General features: G+C 40.2%; 2 protein-coding genes across 5 annotated transcripts; both read left to right on the forward strand.

Moving 5' to 3' along the window:
- Positions 1 to 828: 828 nt before the first annotated feature.
- On the forward strand, positions 829 to 14,303 carry ndel1a (nudE neurodevelopment protein 1-like 1a). Of its 4 annotated transcripts, XM_084567449.1 has the most exons (10): positions 829 to 902; positions 3,000 to 3,096; positions 6,430 to 6,583; positions 8,536 to 8,684; positions 8,886 to 9,022; positions 9,183 to 9,350; positions 10,484 to 10,578; positions 10,690 to 10,835; positions 10,969 to 11,003; positions 13,076 to 14,303. In XM_084567449.1, exons 2-10 carry the CDS (start codon positions 3,011 to 3,013, stop codon positions 13,084 to 13,086), a joined length of 981 nt encoding a protein of 326 aa, XP_084423575.1. In that variant the 5' UTR covers positions 829 to 902; positions 3,000 to 3,010; the 3' UTR covers positions 13,087 to 14,303. The 4 variants fall into 4 exon arrangements, with proteins under 4 accessions (XP_084423575.1, XP_084423572.1, XP_084423574.1 ...); XM_084567446.1 differs by lacking the exon at positions 10,969 to 11,003; XM_084567448.1 differs by lacking the exon at positions 13,076 to 14,303 and having other exon boundaries at positions 10,969 to 13,034.
- Positions 14,304 to 18,098: 3,795 nt separating this feature from the next.
- Positions 18,099 to 21,289, forward strand: armc7 (armadillo repeat containing 7). Its single transcript, XM_084568034.1, has 3 exons — positions 18,099 to 18,460; positions 19,098 to 19,241; positions 19,340 to 21,289. Exons 1-3 carry the CDS (start codon positions 18,370 to 18,372, stop codon positions 19,681 to 19,683), a joined length of 579 nt encoding a protein of 192 aa, XP_084424160.1. The 5' UTR covers positions 18,099 to 18,369; the 3' UTR covers positions 19,684 to 21,289.
- Positions 21,290 to 21,349: the final 60 nt, after the last annotated feature.

Raw genomic sequence — 21,349 nt, forward strand, 5'->3', positions numbered from 1 at the left:
AAATCATATTTTGGACGTTATGTTTCATCATTGTGAATTACTGTCTCACATGCAAATTAACATTTAGACATTTAGACATTCAGACAGTTTGAGTGTATTTAAATTTTTATCTTTTATCGCTTAATTTTGAATTTAAAGTAGAAATGTAGACGTTTTTAATTTGTTAATGAAAATGTGTGTTGGTGTACCTTATAATTTTTGGCTTTTAATTGAATAATGTTTATTTCTAAGTAAAAATTTACATTTTTATTTTATTATATATACTTGTAAATTCAATTTTGAATGTTATATCTCATAGTTTAGGCTTTCATCGTATAAATGTATCGTATAAACCGTGCCCAGCATCATAGTACCAAACGCTGTTGTGGTCGACAGCCGGCAGGTGATGCTAATTTATCATTTACCTTGAGTTATGCGCAGTTGTTGCGCAGCACCGAAGCCCTCGAGCAGGAAAACACTGACGGAAATCTACCCTAAAAAAGACTATTACATTTATTTTTATCAATGTAAGTTATTACTATTATTATTACTATTAGGCACATTATTATTATTATAAATAAACAAAGTTAGCTGGTTGGCTAAGTTAGCAGTATTTTTAATGTTTAATTTATTTTCTGGCACTTTTTTTAACTCCGAAACTTTTACTGATATTGTAATATTTTCTCTATTTTAAAATAATATCTCATTTAATTATTAGAATCTATTAATTCTCATTTATTTACGCCAATTTCTGCCTTTAAGGTGTCAAATTAAATCTGTAATAAATATTCGTATTCAGGGTGTATTTCCCTTTAAATACCCAGCGGAGCGCAGCAGACAGTAAAGAGGACTGGTTGGCCTCAGCAGCTCACACCACCGACCATCATGAACCGATAAACAACACGGCTACAGGCGATGTTCAGGTACTGTATTCAGTATATCTATCTCCTTTCTTTGCTCTTAAAGCTTTATTGCTTTTTGTAACATCTGTGAGTCTTCTTTTTGTTATTTTCTCCTCGTTTCTTCGGCTTGTTTGCACACCCAGTTTTGACAGCTGAGCTCAGCATCATCGCTGCTTCCAGCCTCCAGTCATGGTGTCATATTTTTTGATTCCCTGATTTTATGTCAGCATTCAAAACTGATAATTAAAATTAAAAACTGATAATTAAATTTAACGCGATTTTATTGCGTTTATTTAAATATCCTTTCTCGGTAGAAGTTTTTTTTTAGATTATCTCCTCCCCTGCAGGCGGTGGCTCTGCTTGTACAGATTACCATATGATCAGTGCTCAACAGGGTCATTTTATAAGTAAGGAACTCAAATAATTAAATAATATATGGTAATAGTTTACCGTGTGGCTTGTTTAAATCTTAAATAATTTACAATTGTGCTCCAAAAGCTACACGTTGACCCATATTTGATATATATATATATATATATATATATACACACACAAAATGGCTTGTGTTGTTTTTTTTCCTCTGCTGTAATATCATTTTAGTTTCCTCTCCAGATCGTTTTTCATGTGGTTTAATGTAATTTGTATTATTCAGAGTGAAATGTGTAGAAATCTTTTGTTTTTACTAATGTGTGAGCTTAAGATGTACCTTTTTTGTGAGTTAACCTTTGAACTGACAGGCTAGCAGTTTCCCTCTATTTCCAGTCCTAATTCTAAACTAAGCTAACCACATGCTAACTTTGGAGCTGGTTCTTGTGAAAACAGACTTAAAAGTGGCGGTATCTTGCCCAGAAAAAAAAAAAGAAATTTAATGTAATATCAGAGTTACACATTGATTTATGTATTGATTTGTTTATTTAAAAATTAAATCACATCTTAAACATAATTCCTAATGATTACCGGCATCCAGTCTAGGTCTAAAGCCTGAGATCATCCTTTTCCCATCATATTGTTTGAGTCATGCTTGCCAGTGTGGTCTGTGTGTGTGTGTCGCCGATAACATCTGATCCTTAATATTAGGATGCTAGAAAGGCTCGGCATAGGAGTAACAACTGTTGACATTTTTATCTCAACATTTAATTCACTAAGTTTAAAATTTTAGCTCAGCTTTCAGCTCAGACTTGCCGTTAAATTGATTTTAGTGCTTCATTTTGGCATTCATTCATTCATTCATTCAGTTATTCATCTTCTGTAATCGCTTGTCCTAGGATTCAGTTAAAACTTGTACTTGTTATTCCATTTACAAATGGAAGTTTCCACGTTAGATCTTATAAAACCACACCAAGCAAAGAACGTTTTCTGCCCATTTTGTTCTGCGTCACCAGATTCCTGCCATTCTTCTTCACCTTCTAACCGTAAGAGTTGTTTCAACGTCACCTGTGAATGAGCACCTAAGCATTATACAATGACATTCAGCGTTCATAAAAATGTCTACTTGAGGCTTTAGCTACTAATTAACCAGCCTAAGCCTGCAGCGTTGTTTGGGTCAGACGGTTCTGCTGCATCTTTTTGCTCGCAGCTAATTTACTGTGGAAGGTTTAACTTCATACTAATTATGAGTCAGTGTGATGAATGAGGCTTCTGTTCCTCCTGTTTCTCCTGTGATTTGTGCTTTATTTTTTAAAATTATGCAGTTTAATTTTAGATTTTTTGCTGATCAAGTGGTAAAACAGCTAGCTGGTGCACCACTTTTACACATTTAAAGCATAATATATTGTCAGTGTGCTCTTATTTGGGTCAGTCTGTGATGTCTTGAAAATTAAAGTTCTGCTAAAACTCTGGAAAACATCTTTTGGGAAATTGTCTGATGCTGAATTCTTCAGTGTCGCTGGAAGTCTGCAGGGAGTGTTTCTGAGCTTTGATTCCCGGCTGTGGTTTAAATAATTGGTTTGAAAGTGTAGTTCTCACTTGATGCTGTTGTAGAGATTTAAGGGCTTAGAGAACGACTATGAAAATGAGGATTTTTCACTGCAAAGATTTCACGCAAGATTGTAAATCATAACAGACTATCTTTTATTCCATTGTAATCTTGTTTCCCTTCTGTTTTTCCTTCTTGTCTAGATTGGTTTGCAATGGAGATGGACATGATACCAAAATTCACCTCAAAGGATGAGGAAATTGACTTCTGGAAGGCTCTTTCCCTCAAGTACAAGAAAGGGTATGTAACTCCTTCTGCAGCTATTCTGTTTTATAACTTATAGTAAACTATTCCAGCAAGTACAGTATCTAAAAGTGGTTTATGATACTGTAAAGTACTTCTTATGTTGCCAAAGTGCAACATCTGACTAAACAGATTCGTTGACCATCAGAAAATTGTTTGTGTGCGTGTGTGAGAGCTGGACTTTTATATATCTGTAGTGCAACACTGTTCTCAGATCTCGGTGCTTCTTCCACCAGTGCATCTGTGAATTGCAGAGCCTCTTCAGTCTCGTTCAAAACTTGTATTAGCATCCATCCTGGGCAATCAGTTTGACTGATTTGATCCCAGAGCACATTTGGAGGTGGTCTGGGACACATATGTCCTCACTGAGTCCTGTGAGTCCACAATGAGTCCTGGGTCACAGTGAAGAACACCTACTCAAAAGGGTTTAAAATATTAAATAAGTCTGAGATTTTTCTTTCAGTGCTTCAAACAGCTCAGCAGTGACATTACTCTGAGTATGGAAGCTCCAGGGCTCAGTTATAATCTGAGCATACTCTCTAAAATAAATGTTAGGGCACGTTAACTTGTAGTGAAAGAGAGAGATTTTACAGCTTGTTCCAAAATACGTATCATCTCCCCAAGTTATGATGCCACACGATAAACAGCTGTTCATGGTTCTGATCCAGCTGTAGGTAGAGATCCATTAGAGACAGCATTTGTTCAAATATTTTACTGTGTCCTAAATGATGTTGGTTTTTATTTACATACAGAGAAAGTGAGGTCTTAAGTGCTGGCTGGGGACAAAGGTGGAGTCACATTTTAATGCCAGGTGTGAGCACAGATACTGAGAGCTGGCCTCTTGTGATCAGATTACCCTGGTTGGGTGTTAATGCAAGGTCTGAGCAGAACCTTTGTTAAAAACCTTTAAACACCAAGATGTGATACTATCTCCACGCCTCACACTGTCTGTGGGAACAACTGCTCACTTCAGGAATGCTTCGTCGGCTGTCTTGTCAGCCATTATTACCCTTTCAATTAAAAAGCGGTGTTGGCATATCCAGTGACACTTTTACTGGATATGGGATGAGCGATGAAAGCTTATTCCTTCTCCCCCAAAGCGACGACTCTTCTTTCACATTGAACATAAAAGCCTCCCGTGTCTCTTTTGTCTTTCCATCCTTTCATGGGTTTATATAATAATTCTCGCCATTATTTATGATCCGACAACTAAAATGAGCCGAAATCTTATCTTATACTCTAATGTGTCACGGTCAGCTGACATGTCAATCAGCTGATTGAAATAACTACACCCAGCGACAGAGGAAACAAACCGAGGTCTACGCCCATTTATGTAAGAGTCTCAAGACAATAGGTTCCTTCAGAGTCGAGGCCACATCCTGTTATGTGACATAAGTGATTTCTTCAGCATTGATAATAATGAAATTAACTGTGTTATTGAGGCACCTAATGTTATAGTGGCTTTAATACTCCTATAATTGACCTGGGGGAAAAAAGCAGGCAAACCAGACTCACTTTAGTAGTTTTCTGAAGCTTTTGATCACATCACATTTTCATCAATTCTTCATTAAGTTAAAAAGCTGAGTTTAACATCCATTCTTAAAAAGCTGAGGAACTGTCTTATAGGCCATTATGTAGGTTTTCTGGTTTTCTTCACATCACATGACACATCACACTTGATCAGCAGCTTTAAAGCTCTTTAGTCTCGGGTCATGTTTGTTATGCTTCCCTTCAGGCCTGTTGCATCGTTCAGTAAGGAAACGATTATTCTGGAATGGATTCAAAGGCCTCAGGTGACACTGTTTGGTGACAGTGGTGTGCCTTGCAGTCGGAAAGCTAAAGACAACCATAATTTCGCCTACATTTTCAACATCGCTGTGTTCATGGATTCGGTTTTGTCGCTCACAACTTCACCGTTTTGGTTTACTGTCACTGCTGTCACTGTGTTGTCTTTGGTTTTTGGCCGTTAAACGTCCACTTTACTTCTTAATGTTTAAACATGAGTTAGATTTGTCCAACCTGTCCTGCAAAAAAAAATATTTGGCAACTGAAAGCCTTGTGTTTTTCTCAGAAGTTGGTGGAAACCAAAATAAAAGCTAAAAGGAAAGTTGTCAGGTAGCCAACTTAAAACGAGATACTGCTTGTATTTATAGTTAGATTCCATTGCCCTTGAGGAGCCAATAAGATTTATTGTTGTAGATTACATGAAAAGATAATGTTTTATAAGGATTTGGTTTTTAATGTTACGTTCAGTCTACACTTTATTAGCACAACAACAGCCTGATCAGAAGAATGCGGTATGTCGGGGCTGAAAATGAGCATCAGACGTGGCAATTAATTGTTTTATTCTGTGGTGGATCTTATGCTTGATGACAACAAATCCCCTTAACAATCCCCTGACACTGGCCATAGTCTGAAATTAGCATAATCTCCATCTCTGCAATAAGATGATACTGGAGCTGACTCAGAATCCCTAACCATCACATAATTAGTGGAAAAACAGCAATTTAAGTGTTAAGTGTTAAATAAGGTGGAAAATCAAGTAAATGAGTCTAATTTGCCCCCTGGAGGGTTCCCTCCTACTATTCAGGTACACCGGCTGGAGTATTTTCTGTGAAGAGGAAGCACCAGTGTGCAAATTTACAACCTTTTCAAAAGCGAAACCAGTTCAAAGCCAGCTCTGACTGAGCGTCACCACAGTGGAGTGGACACAAATGGACTTCCTGGCTTGGAGCCACCTCCAGCACTTTGGTTCACATGATGCCATTCATAGACAGCTGGGTTTGTGTGTGTGATAATATCAGCAGACTCATGCTAATCAGCACTTCATGCTAGAGCTGGTGTGCGATTACATGGCCAATTGTATGTTGTGATCATTTTTGTAAACCCTTCTGTGATTGAGTTTAAAAAAAAGTCATCTAAAAATGATCTCTTATACTGAACCTCTGCACAAAATCTATCTTCAAAGTGCAGTTGCTAAGCGTCTCGATGCTAGCAACTATCATTCCTTAGCTAGCATATCACCCAATGCTAAAGTTAATTAGTATTTTTGCAGTATTATAGAGTTATAGAGAGTAGAATATAATAACCAGATTGAGAAGAAATGTATTTGCATGTTTAATTTACTAAACTACCCTCTTTGTGACAAAAAATATGAGTTTGGGGAATTGCAACTCGGTCAAAGCTCCAGCGACCAGACAAGTTGAAAAAAAATTAAATGTTTTTTTAGCTGATGACGAATGCATCCACCTGCAGTGTCTCCCAGGGTGTATACCGGCCTCTTTCTGTCCTGACTTGTTATCTAATGGGTTTTTGTCTGTCTGCCCACAGCTGCCAGGAGGCTCAGGAGGAGCTGCTAGAGTTTCAGGAGGGGAGCAGGGAGTTGGAGGCCGAGCTAGAGGCACAGCTGGGCCAGGCCGAGCATCGCATGAAGGACCTACAGTCGGAGAACCAAAGACTCAAGAATGAGGTCGAAAACCTCAAGGTAACTGCAAAGCACTGAGGGAGGAAAGGTTCCTGAGTGTCGATGAGAAAATCCTGACAAAGACATAACGATACATACGATCAGGCATAACATTGACTTTGACTAGAAAAAAAAAACAACAAAGCTAAAACAAATGCAACTGGACTTCTTTGAATTTTGAAGTTCATGAAGATGCTTTGCCTGTTTACATTTTTACATCGTCCTGACCTCCACTAACCTTGCATAATCAGACTCAGTTCTTTTCAGAATATGCGTCTTCTAACATTTGGATTTCTTCACGGGGTACGTTTCAACCGATGCAGTTAGTCCTCCAACCAATCAGAGTCACTTTGTTGTAAACTAATCCAGATCCACGTTGCTTGGTTGACGTATATGACTATGTCGCTGTGTCCACCCAAACGCTTTGACTGGCCCAGCAGATTTTTGCTGGAGCATAATCAATTCCCAATGGAGAGAGTTCAGACCAACTCTCTAACACAGAAAGGGGAAGTTCTGACAGGCTAGACCTCCACTGACGTTGCTTTGTTGATTAAAATTCGTAACTGTATGTTGTATTTAAGGAGCTTGGCTGTAAATGTGACTTTGTGGATGAGGCGATCGTTACGTACATGCATCTGATATTAACAATACATTAGGCACGTGCTAAACAAGTACATCATGTCTTCCTGTGTACCCTTGAATTAAATATTGATGTAGCCATTTTATGTCATTGCCCGTCCTTGAGTGTGGTCTCTAGGGAGTGAGGAAACTTGAAGTCAGGCTGTAACAGCTGCTGCCATGAATGCACACAGTTTATTAATGAATCTATTTTTTTTTTTTTAATCAGCCAGCAGCTTTGTCTTTGTGGTTGGACATATGAGCTCATATCTAGATCACACTTATATTATATTGAGACCTCATCCTCGCATAACAGAACAGGGTTGGACGTCTCATTTCTCGTAGGTTTGTGCTTGCTGGAAACCCAAGAGAAACAGTTATTAACAGATTCACTGGCCTCAGTAAGGAGTATAATCCTGGAGATGGAATAGTCTATATAAATGATAATCTCGCCTCGGTGTGGTGCTGAGGTACATCTTTTCCAAGCTCACCACCCGTTCTGTCCTTATCTGGCCATGTCTTGATGCAGCTGATCGCTACAACTCATAAATAACGCATCAGACTGTGTCTCATTCTCGCTCCATAATTACCAAAACGCAAGTGCCACATTTCCAGCCGAGCGAGTCGAGCCAGCAGGAGGTTTAAGACGCTTGTGCCAAAGTGTCTGATAGATTTTAGACTCCACGCATTAAGCGAATTTGGTTTTTGGAGAAGCTATTATAGCTGTAGTTTTCCCCCACAAACCGTACAAATGTACTGTGGATCCATTATGGTAATACAACAGCAATTTAAGAAGCAATAAACCATTCAGAAAACCTTTGAAAAACTCATGAAACATTCCTGAAAATAGGGCAATCTGTTAGAAAATAAGTCAATATTTTTGGACATCAGTATGTTCATACAGTATCTTGCAACATTAGATCGACCTTAATGACATACGAATGTTTAAAAAAAACACGCATTTTCCCAAATAGTCATAAAACACAACATTGGACAAATGTGACATATAGTTTTTTTGCTGAATGAGGGCAAACTGAGGTTCTCTTGCATTCATACAGCTTCCTGTGGTTGATTCAGACCCCACTTTAACATCACATATAGGTCAGACATACAGACAGAGCCCGGTGGTATTTATCGAGCCGATTGTCTCGGAGCTGCTGGATATATAGGTCACGTTTCCCATCCGCTGCCTGAATGGAAAGAAAATGAGCGGAGCACTGAAAAATGGATGGCGGTGCGCATCAGGGGCTGTTTAATTATCTTCCTATACGACACACTGTTTGTAGGTTAAGTGCATGTGTCGTGTGAGCAGTGTGTCCCGTCTGTCTTCATCCCGCCCTGCTCTACCTCCTCAGGAGAAGCTGGAGCAGCACTACTCCCAGAGCTACAAGCAGATCTCCATGCTGGAGGACGACCTCGGTCAGACACGCAGCATCAAGGAGCAGCTCCACAAATACGTCAGAGAGCTCGAACAGTCCAATGACGACTTGGAAAGAGCCAAAAGGTGTCTTTAAAACCTTTTTACAATTCAGCAAATGCTTCAAATGCAACACCACTGCTGGATTAAACTGGATTACAGTCAATACTGCAAGAACACAAGCTTGTGATACTGATCGCTCATTGGCAGCTGATGGATAATTAGTAAAAATACAGGACCTGTCTCTGAGGGTAAGCACGGGGAACTAATGAAATGTGATTCTCTCAGGGCCACCATCGTGTCTCTGGAGAACTTTGAGCAGCGTCTGAACCAGGCCATCGAGAGGAACGCCTTCCTGGAGAGCGAGTTGGATGAGAAGGAGTCGCTGCTGGTCTCTGTGCAGAGATTAAAGGACGAAGCCAGAGGTGATTATTGACTTCACTAATGAGCCGCGCTGTCGATCTCCTCTGCTGATCAATAACGTACAGCTGCTGCACTTCACCTCCTCTTTAATGAGTTATAATGTCTGCTTTCCCACTAATTTGTACATATATTTCCTGTTTTTTTTTTGTTTGTTTTTTTAAGACTTGCGGCAGGAGCTTGCCGTGCGAGAGAGGCAGGCCGACAGGATGTCGGCTCCAAGTTCGCCCACGCAGGACAGTGTGAAAATGGACAGTGCTGTCCAGGCCTCGCTGTCCCTCCCTGCCACCCCTTTGAGCAAAGGTCTGGACAACGCCTTTGCCAACACAACAGGTATCTGCAGTCCTCTCTCCTTTAAATGCACTTTTTTTCTTTCTCCACTTTAACCAAGCACAGAAAAATCTGGAAATCTGAGCAGCTCTTTTTCAAAGTGTTCTCCACGCTCCTGATTTTATCACGTCAAGGCATGTCCATGTGATGAACAAGCTGCACATTGGCTTGGGGATTTGTGGAGCGCACACTTATATTAACTTATTAATTCTCCTTTAGATTTATTTATTATTCAGTTAGTTAACAGCTACAAGGGCAGAATATTTTAAAGGCTCTCATTATTATTGAACAGACATCGCTTACGGTGCTTTGGTCTTTTTAGGTGATCATTTATAACAGTGGTTGTGTGTCTTTTTCTGAATGAATGAGTTAAACTCCTCTTCCACAGATCATCCCTGTTGAGTAGGTGGTCTTTAATGTGACCCAGGACTCATTGTGTGTTCACACTGCCAAAAGAATGCAGACAAATGCGACGTAGACCACCTCCAGTGCACTTGTATTTTACGTTCCCCAGAATGGATGTTAATGCAAGGCCTGGACGGGACCCAAGACCACATTAGGACGTGGTTTGAAACACATTTGACCTCATTCCTCTGGTCATGTGAACACACAATGAGTCCTGGGTCACGCTGACGGATCACCCACACGACCAACAAACTGAATTATTTATTATGATGAGTGTTTTCATTAGAAAACAACACATCAGTATGTGGTTAATTCGTGATGACATCGTGTTGAGTGTGTGGAAGCTTCCAGGGTTCGGTTATAATCTGAGGTTTGTGTTCGTCTCAAAAAGGCTTCACCGCTCATTATGTACCACAGTTTGCATCATAACTCCGTGTCAGGACACACACACACACACACAACAGATAGTTAGTGTAGTGATCCATTGATTTGAGATGACAAGTGTTTGCTCAATGATTTATGTGCTGTGGAGATGCATTGTTCCCAAGATCTTTGGTATAGTAGATAAAACCTGAACTAAAAATGGACACAGTCTCATTGAAACACAGTTGGTTTGTTGTTTCAGACTCTTTTTTTTTTTTTGAGTTTTCTTACACTGACTGTGTTTGTTTACTTATTTATTTATTTTAACTCTCTGTCACTGTGCTTTTTCTTTCCTATCTCCCGTGCAGTACTATCGAATGGTTACGGCAGCAACTCACCGCTCACTCCTTCCGCCAGAATATCGGCCCTCAACATTGTCAGTGATTTACTCCGGAAAGTTGGGGTGAGCCGTCCCTCCTCCCTGTTTATCTTCCACATATCAGGTCTCCTCGGTTTCTCCTCCAGCCTCACGTAGAAAGTCCCCGTCTTTCCCCCATCATTTGTCTCCCCGCAGGCTCTGGAGTCGAAGCTTGCCGCCTGCAGGAACTTTGCCAAGGACCAGAAAGCGAGGAAGGCTTACAGCCTCGACAACAGCAACGCGCTCAATGCGAACACGGCCAACTACTCACAAGCGCTCCACACATCGTATTTTGACAAAGCGTGAGTGAAATCCACACACACCTGTAATCTTGCAGCCTGAAGACTGTCAGATATATGGATACAGATGTGTTACTGTGGCGAAGGATGAAGATACAGAGCAGTATCTGAGACTTGTGTGCATTTTCTCCAGCAGGACTGAGATGGTCACGTTCCCTACGTTGATTCTGGGTAATTCACCTGTTACCAGAGTGTGTTAGGGTGCATGCTGCTGCTGAGTACTAACAAGCCTCCTTCCACATCTAATAAAAATAACCATAAGTGTGAGCTAGATGACAATGACTTTTTGAAGGTGGTGGTTGTGGTGGTGGTTTAATTTTTAAGTGTGAGAGTTTAGTTTTAGATCTAACCCTTATTATAGTTAACAGAGTGTTTTTGTTGTGTCTCTTTGTGTCTCTGACTTATTTGGGGAGATGATGTGGTTTTGGTATTCACCATTAGTTTAAATTAACTGAGAGAGTTGTTGATTCAACTGTGTTTTCATTGCGAAGGCTGCGGTTTGTAGTGCTATAGAACTGTGCTGTGTTATACTGACACGTTCCTTTTATTATTTTAACATTTTACCGACGCTTTAATTCAATCCAGTTTAACAGCACCACAAACTGCATCCTCCAAAATGATCATCCAGTTCAATTACCACCTTTCTGATGCTGTTTTAACGTCAACTGAACACTATGAAGGAGGATTTAGTGAAGGACTGTTGCATTATAATGTATTTACAAGCGTACCTAATGTTTTGGCAAGTGGTATGTATATCAGATGCTCTAACTTTTTGCCGTTAGACTCCTAAATGCTCTTCCTGACAGTTGGTTATTGTGATGACAGTGCGTTTCTGTTGTAAGAAGGAGAGTGTGCATACACAACAAGGACACTGTCCATCTGGTTTTAGTGCAGAGTTGTATACAATACATAGCGTTCACCTTCAGTCAGATAAGATCTGCCTTCTAACTTGATTCTTGGAAATAAGTTGTTTACTTATTTTCCATATCAAAATCAGGAATCGTTTTGACGTTTGTACCGAGAAAGTTCCCATGAGTTTCCCAGCTTTTTGTTTCAAATTGACTTTCTAAAGCTTGTGGTGCTTTCCAGTCATGACTCAAGCCTAAACCACGCATGGGATACTGATCATACCCCGACAACGACCCACGAAAGAAACCAGCTGAACCAGTCGTTCAGGCTGCTTCTGGCTGACTCTCCAACTTCCTTCCCGGTCTCGGCGTTCAGGTTCCATTTTTAGCAACATGTGATGGTCGAGGTTGTGTAAGGCGCCTCACGTTTGTTGTGTCCTCTGTGTGTGTGAGATAGAGGAAGGTTGATGACAGTGAGGACAGAGTGACCTGCACATGCTCAGGTCATCTCTTTGTTTTGGTTTTTAGAAAGCTTCAGGATGTCTGAGGAGGAAAAGTGACAGGAAATGTAAAACTTACCGTACCAAAGCATAAATTTAAAAGCTTACTTGAGTATTTTGTTTTCAGTTTGCTTATGAAACAATATTTACACTCTATGGTCCCATTAAATACAACAAACTCTTTTGCAGAACATATTAACTTGAAAGGTTTTCAGTTAAACTGTGTAGACGCTATAATCTGTGGCTGGTTTGTTTTATAAGCCTTGATATAAATTAAAACAGGTGAGTTCTATAAAAAGTCTCCTCAATACAGTTGTCATAAATGCAGAAATTCACTCTAGAGACCAAAGTGTTTTTCGTACAAGGCTGTAAACGTGTTTCTGTTGTAAAGTCGGATATTTTAACATGAAGGTCTGCGGGCATTGATACGCTTTTGGAGTCAGCCTCTAGTGGTGATTAGAGGAACTGCAGTTGGCTAATTTCTGAATTTTGCCCCTGCTGTATTGTTGACTAACCGCCTTAAATGCTTGCGTAAACTTTAAAAAAAAAAAGTTCAATGTTGGATCAAGTGTTCTTTTTTTGTGATTTGATGCTACATAAAGGCCATATATAGTCAGGATTAAAAGATACTCTTACGTTTAACATGGCGTCCTGTAGGGATTGACTTGGTATGGAGGTGGCCTCTAGTGGACATAAGAGGAACTGCATGTCCTACCTGTTGGCTTCACTTATCCCCAGAGGTTGCTACTTGGTGACATACCTCCTACAATTTTCCTAACCTGGCAGAAATGGGGTTCTGCATTTACCACCTTTTAAATTAAAAGGGTCTGTGTCTGGTGACGGGTTTGACCACTTTCTGTCTTAAAGTCTCAGTTTTATGTTTTGTTTTCTGCAGGAGGAACATGAACGGACTGGAACCTGGTAAACTCACGGCCATCACCGCCCCTCCTGCTGCCTCCTCTGGTTTAGTGCCCCTCGCTGTGTGACGGTAACCTCCACTAAAACCGATGCAGGGCAAAGGGAGACGACGCAAATGGCTGTAAAACTGTAAAACTTGGTTATACTATTACCACTGGGTCCTCTCCTCGTCTTCCCACACCGTCTTGACACTTGTGCTTCGTCCCCTGCTGTATTTATCGGACCCCGTCTGTATAGTTTGTGCTGCTGTATCTGCTGTTTGACCACCGACTCACAAAGACTATAAATCCCTCTCGATTTGCTGAGGATTGCCCCTGATTTGTGGTTTCTGAGACTAAATCGTCAAAAAAAAAAAAGGGGGGAAAATTATGCAAATGGTGTTGAAAACTTTGAGGAAACAGTCCCTTAATTTTTATTTAACTCACACACAGGTTTAATGGGTTGTGCAGATGTCCTGAATAATTATCGGCCACTTGTCTCCATTGAGTATTGACGTTTCAAAACATCTTTAAACATGATCTGAAATGAATCTGGCTTTTAGCTGTTAACTCTAACTTCTATTAGGTCTCAAAGCTGTCTAAAGAAGACACGGGGAGTCTTTGTGTCCCTGTAGCGAGTCAAACCCACCATCTAACTTCTGAACTAGGTGACATGACGTGTGCAGTATTGGTCATATTGATCGTTGTTAATAACCAGCCGGTAACATGATGCGGTCGTAGTGTTCAGACCAGTTCAACCAGCGTTTATATTTTCTGTAGTGTTTTATCCGACTCATTACACAAACACACTTTGAGTTCTGTAAGTGAAGCACTTTGTGTGGACTTTATTTTTCTTTTTTTTTCATTCAAGTGCAATATTGCTTGTTTGTTACTGTGGGTTTAATTTATTTCAGATTTCTTTCATAGCATGTTTCAATAAAACATGTAATTATACTCCACCTCCTACCTATGTCTCTCGTTAATGCAGAGGAAGTTATATCTGCAACACACCACGATTCCTAGTCGGAAATCCAATTCCAATCCAATTATCTGAAATTTAAAACCAATACTCACTTGTTACAGCCTTGTTGTAAGTATTTGGTACTTGGAAAAATGTCCACGCCAGTTTATCGGAGCACACAAGGACATTGTCAACAGTCCAAAACAGAGACATCTATCCATTACCGCTAATCCTGTGGAGAGGCTGGAGCATATCCCAGGACTAATATAAAGAGTCATTCACACTCACACCTATGGCCAATTTAGAGTCACCACTTGACCCAGCATGTGCATCGAATGTGGGAGGAAGCACCTGGAGAAAACCCACGCAGACACAGGGAGAGCATGCAGACTCTGAGAGGAAAGGCCACGGCGGGTTTGAACCCAGAGACCTTGTCTCTGCTGTGAGGATACGGTGCTAACCACTGCACCAAAGACACTGAATTTACAATTTTATGAATACAGACATAAATCATCTAAAACCACAAAGATAACTGGATTTATAGGGTTTTTTAAAAAAATGTTTCATAGAAGTCTTCACTTCTAAAAGACAGGTGGGGAGTTTAGTTTTTTATGAGGAACATCTGTGGGTGGTCTCCACCTGAAACATGACTAGAGGCTGTTAACGACCAGATACTCACCTGTAATTGGAGATCATTGCTCTAATTGCAGTAGATCTCTCTCTACAAAGTTTGTGGTCATGAATAATGAAAATTAGTAGTCATGAAAAGAGGATACCGCCTAAGGTTAATCTAAACAACTTCCTCTGATTACTGGTGAGTGTGAGTACTTGGGGTGGAACTTTGTAGAGAGATCTGCTGCAATTAGAGCGTTGATCTCTAATTACAGGTGAAATCTGGTTGTTAATGGACAGATGCCACCCAGCAGTAGTTTAGAGCTGAAGAAGCTGCTTGGATGAAACACCTTCAAGAAAAATCAAGTCCAGCTGTCTTTGTTTTAGCTTTGTTTTTTTGTTTGTACCATGACCTGGATGACTGAGGACATTTCAACATACATTTCCTCAAGAACTTCACCACATGTTTGGGGTACTTTTATATTGCGGGACCGATTAATTCCTATGTTAATCTTTACTACTACACTCAGATTAAGATTTAACATGTAAAAGTTGCTTGAAATGGCAGTAATGTGTAATTTACCTGAAACTAGCTACACATAGATTAAATTACCACGTGTTTGGTGCATTATTATTAATAATTTAACACTCTTGTAATGATAAAATAATACATTTTATTATTAGTTTTTTATAGAGTCATTATAATTTAGGTCTTTTATGCACATTATCTGGCCAAGTACAAGATTTGAATACTTCTTCCACCAGTAAAACAGCTGTTGCACTTGCCAGTTCATTAGGTACACTAATGAAAACATTCCTGCACTAAATCTTATCTTCATAAAGGTTTTGGTATTTATCATCAGTTTGACATAACAGAGTTGTTGATTCAACTATTTTCATTTAGTCAAACTATATCCTCCTACACGATGATCCAGTTAAATTACAACCTTTGTGACGCAGCCATGGTTTAGTGCAGGACTGCTATATTGGAATGTATTCACTAGTGTACCTAATGTTTTGTCAAGTGAAGGCATTTTTCCCTTCATTGCCAGCAGCTTACACTTTAATTTCATTCCTACACAACATGAAAATCAATCAGCCGTCTCCTGAGAGCTGCCTGGATCTATCACAGAGAAGAGATGCATATGAAATTTAATAAACTGACAAAATGAAGGAGGACTTCGTGTTTCTTGCTTGTGAAGGATCAGAGTCTGCTGTTTGATTTAGACACCTGATGGAAATAAACAGAAACCAACAGGAGCAATAACACTCCGATTGCAATATCAAGGCAACGTGGGTTCATGTAAAAGAGCTATAACTTGCACTGATATGGTACTGAAGGTTGTAGTCTGCCACCTGCTGGACAAACATGCAAGTACAAGGCTTTCATCAAATCGTTTATGTCTCAAATAGTAGCTACACTGATTGAGGTACACACAGTCCTTGCATGGCACATGTGACCAGCGCAGACTTCTTCACTGGTACGTACTGGAAACAAATGTGTGACGATTACTTAAATAAATCCATTACTGAAAGCAGGTCTGAGGGAAGGCATTTAAAAGCCTCAGCTTAACAAGATAATGTCTTTGTCCATATTTGCAGACCTGCTTAGCTGCAGAACAGCAGTGAGGTCCGGTTTGTTGTGTTCAGCCGCTCCCCCCTTGCTTCTTCTTCTCGGCCAGCTCCTCCATCTGCCTCTGTCGCCTCTGCAGGACCTCCATCTTCCTGGCCTCGTTGTGGGCTCGCTCCTTTTCCCTGATCTCGGCCACGTCCTCAAAGAACCTGTGCCTACAAGACAGAGGAATTCACAGTTAATCAGAACTGACTGGCTCTGCTACACATTTACATTTACAATATTAGTCTAATATCCAATATGAGCCTTTTAACATTTATCTTAACAATGTGTTTACTAAAGCTACAAACAATTATTCAATTTACAGAAGTGAACTGATTAGTTGAAATCTTCATTTTTGTTTTTATTCTTGTTATAATAGAACTTCTGTTATAACTGGAGGGAAAGACAACCTAAAATGCTCCCACTGGCCATATTTCAGTCTATGCACACCAATCAGCCATAACATTAGGACCACCAACCTAATATCATGTAGGTTCTCCTTTTGCTGCCAAACCAGCCCTGACACGTCAAGGCATGCGCTTCTCTAGAGCTCTAAAGGTGTGCTGTGGTATCCTTTAAGTCCTGCTTTATGTCGAGATTTTAGGCCTCCATGGGTCGGACTAGTTTGTCCAGAATATCCCACAGATGCTGGACTGGATTGAGATCTGGGGAATTTGGAGGCCAAGTCAACACCTTGAACTCGTTGATGTTGTTGCTCAAACCCTTCCTGAACCAGGGAGCACTATCCTGCTGAAAGAGGCCGTCAGGAAATACTATTTCCATGAAATTGTGGACATGGTCTGCAGCAATGATGAGGTAGGTGGTACATGTTGACGTAAAATCCACATGAATGCATCCTGGTGCCATGTGTTCCCCAGGTAAGTGACGCAACACACACGTACATCCGACATCAACTTTAAGGACAAAATGTTCACTGGCTGGCTGATATATCCCGCCCACTGACAGGTGACATGATTACAAGATAATCAGTGGTATTTACTTCACTTCAGAGTGGTCATAATGTTACTGCTAATCGGAGTAAATAGACTGATCACAAATTTTGCACCACTTAAGTTAAATAGTACAAACTGAAAAGCGCGTAAAAACAACATATTAGAATATTATAATATTAGTTTATTATATATACATATATTATATATGTTAGTATATCATGGTTTTAGGGGAGGTTAAAGTGGCCATGCTTCCCCTAAAAGAGTTTCTGATCGGATTAATTTATAAAGAAAGCTATAAAGAGCACATTTTAATTCATAAGTTGTACAATGATCAGCTTTGATTAACACTGCTGGGTAAAGATAAACGATGATTAATTGGACAGGTGACCCCACAATAAATATCTCTTACCTGTTAAAGAAAGCAGTGGCCAGTCCAACAATGATGGTCCCGAACAGAACCGGTTTGGTTAGACGCTTCACGGTGGACAGCTTGTGTTGCGTCATCGCATCTAAACTCCAGTGAACGGCTACAAAAATAAAATTAAAACTGCATTAGTTTTCTGTCTGACCTTTCCCACTGTGCATTGGCAGGAGGAACGTTACTAAACCACACACGCCTCCTTCTTGTCCCACAGTTAATCACGTACATCGACTTCCGGTACGACGCGGCAGTTGTCTTCCGGTTTTTGTAGATGAGAATTTATAAACTAAATTTTGTTTCAAATGGGTTAAGTTTTCCAGCTTTAGGTTTCGCGGTAAAAAAATAAAAAGTGAATTAATCAATATTATCATTTAACCTTCGCCTAACGGTCCGAATCAAAAGCTAACTTCAGCGTACTACTTAATTTTCCCTATTTTATGAAATGACTGAATCAATACAGTGACAGTTTAACCAACTGAGAACATTTTTGTATTATTTTGAATATGTAATATTTAATATTATTAAATATAGTAAATATTGATTCTGGTCGAGTTTTCGCTGGTATTGAAGGGTTATTTTAAAGAGGAATTTACGAAACGGAACTGTCGCTCTTATAGGAGGAGCCCCACGGACGCATTTTCGGACCGGACCAAACCGGGAAACAGTTGAAAACAAACATGACAATTTGCTTTTGGCGTTTGTACAAAGCGGCTAAATTGAGTTATTGCTGAATGATGTCGAGAAACGACTCATCCGAAGTTTCTGACCGGTTTGAATATTTACAAACTCTGGTCACTGAGTTTCAGGACACCGACAGTGAAGGTTAGAACGGCTTCATTTGTCACGTTTCAGTGATTTGGTTTTAAAATGTAGTCCATAAATAGATATACAGAACTGACACTAATGCAGTCAAATACATCAGTCCTGCAATAAATCAAAGATAAGGGAAGATTTTTTTATTCTATCTGCAATGTCGTTCTAGGGGAGGTTGAAGTTGTTTGTTCATTAATTACCAACAGATTCATTTAAAAAATACATAAAATGTGTTTTATTTAAGTACGGGTTTACAATACTTGAAACAATACAATATGTAAGATTTTAATATTGTTATTTTATGAAAGGGGCATTAAGAAATACATTTATTTTGTCACCTAAATTAACAATTATGTACTTTTTCAATTGTATGTTGGCTCATACCAAATGTTAGACTGACAATGATATTCATGTTTATGTGTTTACAAGCTAGAAACGCTTTTTAATGCATAATTATTTTTGTCTCACTTGTTTCATCCTACATTGGAAACTTGTTAGCGCCCTCTGGTGGATTGTTTCTGTGCCGCAACCTCTCACTACATAGTGAGGAGTACATGTAGTTTCCTCTATGTTTGTGATGAGCTGATGTTAGTTGTTTGTAGTCGATTATGAATTTATCCCAGTAATTTTCTTTTCTCTACATCAGAGGCAAAAGAGCAGGTTCTGGCTAACTTGGCTAATTTTGCGTACGACCCAAAGAACATGGAGTATCTGAAGGAGCTTCAAGTGACCGACCTCTTCTTGGACATGCTGACTGAGGAGAATGAAAACTTTGTGGAGTTTGGGATGGGTGAGCATCACAAGAGAAAATATAAATCATCTCTTTCGTTTGTTTTTGATAAAACAGTGATTTTTCATCCTATTCTCTTTTCTCCTGTGTGTTCCCAGGGGGGCTGTGTAACCTCAGCATGGACCCTGAATGCAGAGACATCATCCTGCAGAGCAGTGGGATAAGCTTGGTCACAAACTGTCTGTCAAGCCAGAGAGAAGAGACGGTCCTGTCAGCCATCACCACCCTTATGAACCTCGCTACTCCCGCGTCAAGCTCTCAGATCACCGACCCAGGCATCCTGCAGTGCATGCTGCGCTTCTCCCTCTCAGAGAGCCCCCGTCTGCGAAACCTCGCCAATGTGTTTCTGCAGGACTGCTGCACCCAGGACCAGGTGGCCCGTGCTGAGCAGCAGATGCAGGGACAGCAGACAGCAGTCGGGATCCCGCTGCCAAAGGACTGAGTCACAGCTGACTTTTTTGTATGTGAGAGGATGCTCTTTATTTTACATTGTGTGGCCAGAAGAACAGTTACACCCACATACATGTGGTTGCTGAGGATCTTCTCCCAAAACCTTTCATCTCCTGCTGTAACAGCCTCCAGTCGTCTGGTTCCAAGTTGAACTTGGCTGCAGGAATTTGTTCTCAGTTAGCCACATAAACATTAAGAGATGTTGGGTGATGAGGTCTGACTCTCCCTGAGGTGCTGGATGTGGTTGAGGTCAGGCTTCTGTGTAGGAGAATACTTCCACACCAAAGTGGGAAAGCATTTTATTTATGGAGCTGGCTTTTCAGTTCAGTTAAGTTTTGTTTATACATAATACTGGTAACAATTCAGATTGTCTAAACACGCTTAAGAAAAACCAAAACTTGAAACCCTGAGAGCACTAAGGCGATGGTGGCGAATAAAATCTCCCTTTTAACAGGAAGACGCCTTTAGCAGACCCCTGCTCATATGGGGAGACCAATCTGCTTGAGGCCGGCCTCAAACAGAAACAGAAAACAAGAAGGAAAAGAGAAAAAAATATAAAAACAAACATTCATACATGCAGCATTTAAACATACTAACTAGAGTAACAGGCAACAGAATGTTGTTAGTGGGGGCCTTTGGGCCCTATGGGTTGAGGGAACGGTCTTCTGTGGATGATCCCACAGATATTTGATCAGTTTGGGATCTAGTGAATTTGGAGTGTGTGCCTGTGTCAGGCTGCATCCTGCTGGGGATGGCTGCTTCCATCAAGGAGTGTCATTGCTATGGGGTGGGGGTGCCTGGTCTGGTCTAGGTGGGTGGTACATGTCTAAGTAACATCCACATGAGTGCCAGGTGCAAATGTTTCCCAGCAGAACATTGAATTGTCACAAGATGGTCAGAGTTATTTACTTCTTCTTCTCATAATGATGTGGCTGGTCAGTGTATTTTACATCACATTTATTTCGTCTGTTAGAGCTGGTGCTTGAAGAGTTGTGCCCTTTCTTATCACATGGGGAGGCTTGGTTGCCTTCGTTCCTTCTGAGGCTTTCAGCTTTTTCTGCAGCACAGTTTGAGTGTTACAGAGATTATTACAGTTAATACCTTCATGTAACAATAGGCTCAGTATGTAGTTCTCCAAAAATGTACATTCCTTTGGCTTCAAGTAATTTCCTAAAACCCCGGGTGCACCCTGGAGAACATCAAAGCCAACACTTGGCACTCTCTGTCAGAATACCATGGCCTGAAACATTTAATTCCGAACGCCCAAAATATGTAAAATAATAAAAAGAGAAAAAAAATGCAAAATAAACCTTGAGGTTTCTTCCTAAGAGCCAGGAGCAGTTTTTTTTTTTAATATTATTCTTTCCGGGGCTATTTCTGGGCCGAGTCCTTCAGGTCTAGACAGGAGACGACATCCGATCCTGGAGCCCAGCGTCAGGTGGAGTGCACATGTAAACCTGCTCAGGAAATTCTTCCCAGCTTCCAGTGTGTGATCATTTTAAAGTTCTCATTTTTTAATCATGCTCTGTGTGTGCGTGCTTTTCTTCTGAACGGCATTTCAAGGCCTTCTGAGGCACCTGCCTCCGAGATCAATTTAATAAAAAAAAAAAAAAAACATCCTTCATTCTTCCTGTAAAGAGAGACACACCCACACCTGG

This window comes from Chelon labrosus (genome assembly GCF_963514085.1).
Source record: "Chelon labrosus genome assembly, chromosome: 19".
Lineage (NCBI taxonomy): Eukaryota > Metazoa > Chordata > Actinopteri > Mugiliformes > Mugilidae > Chelon > Chelon labrosus.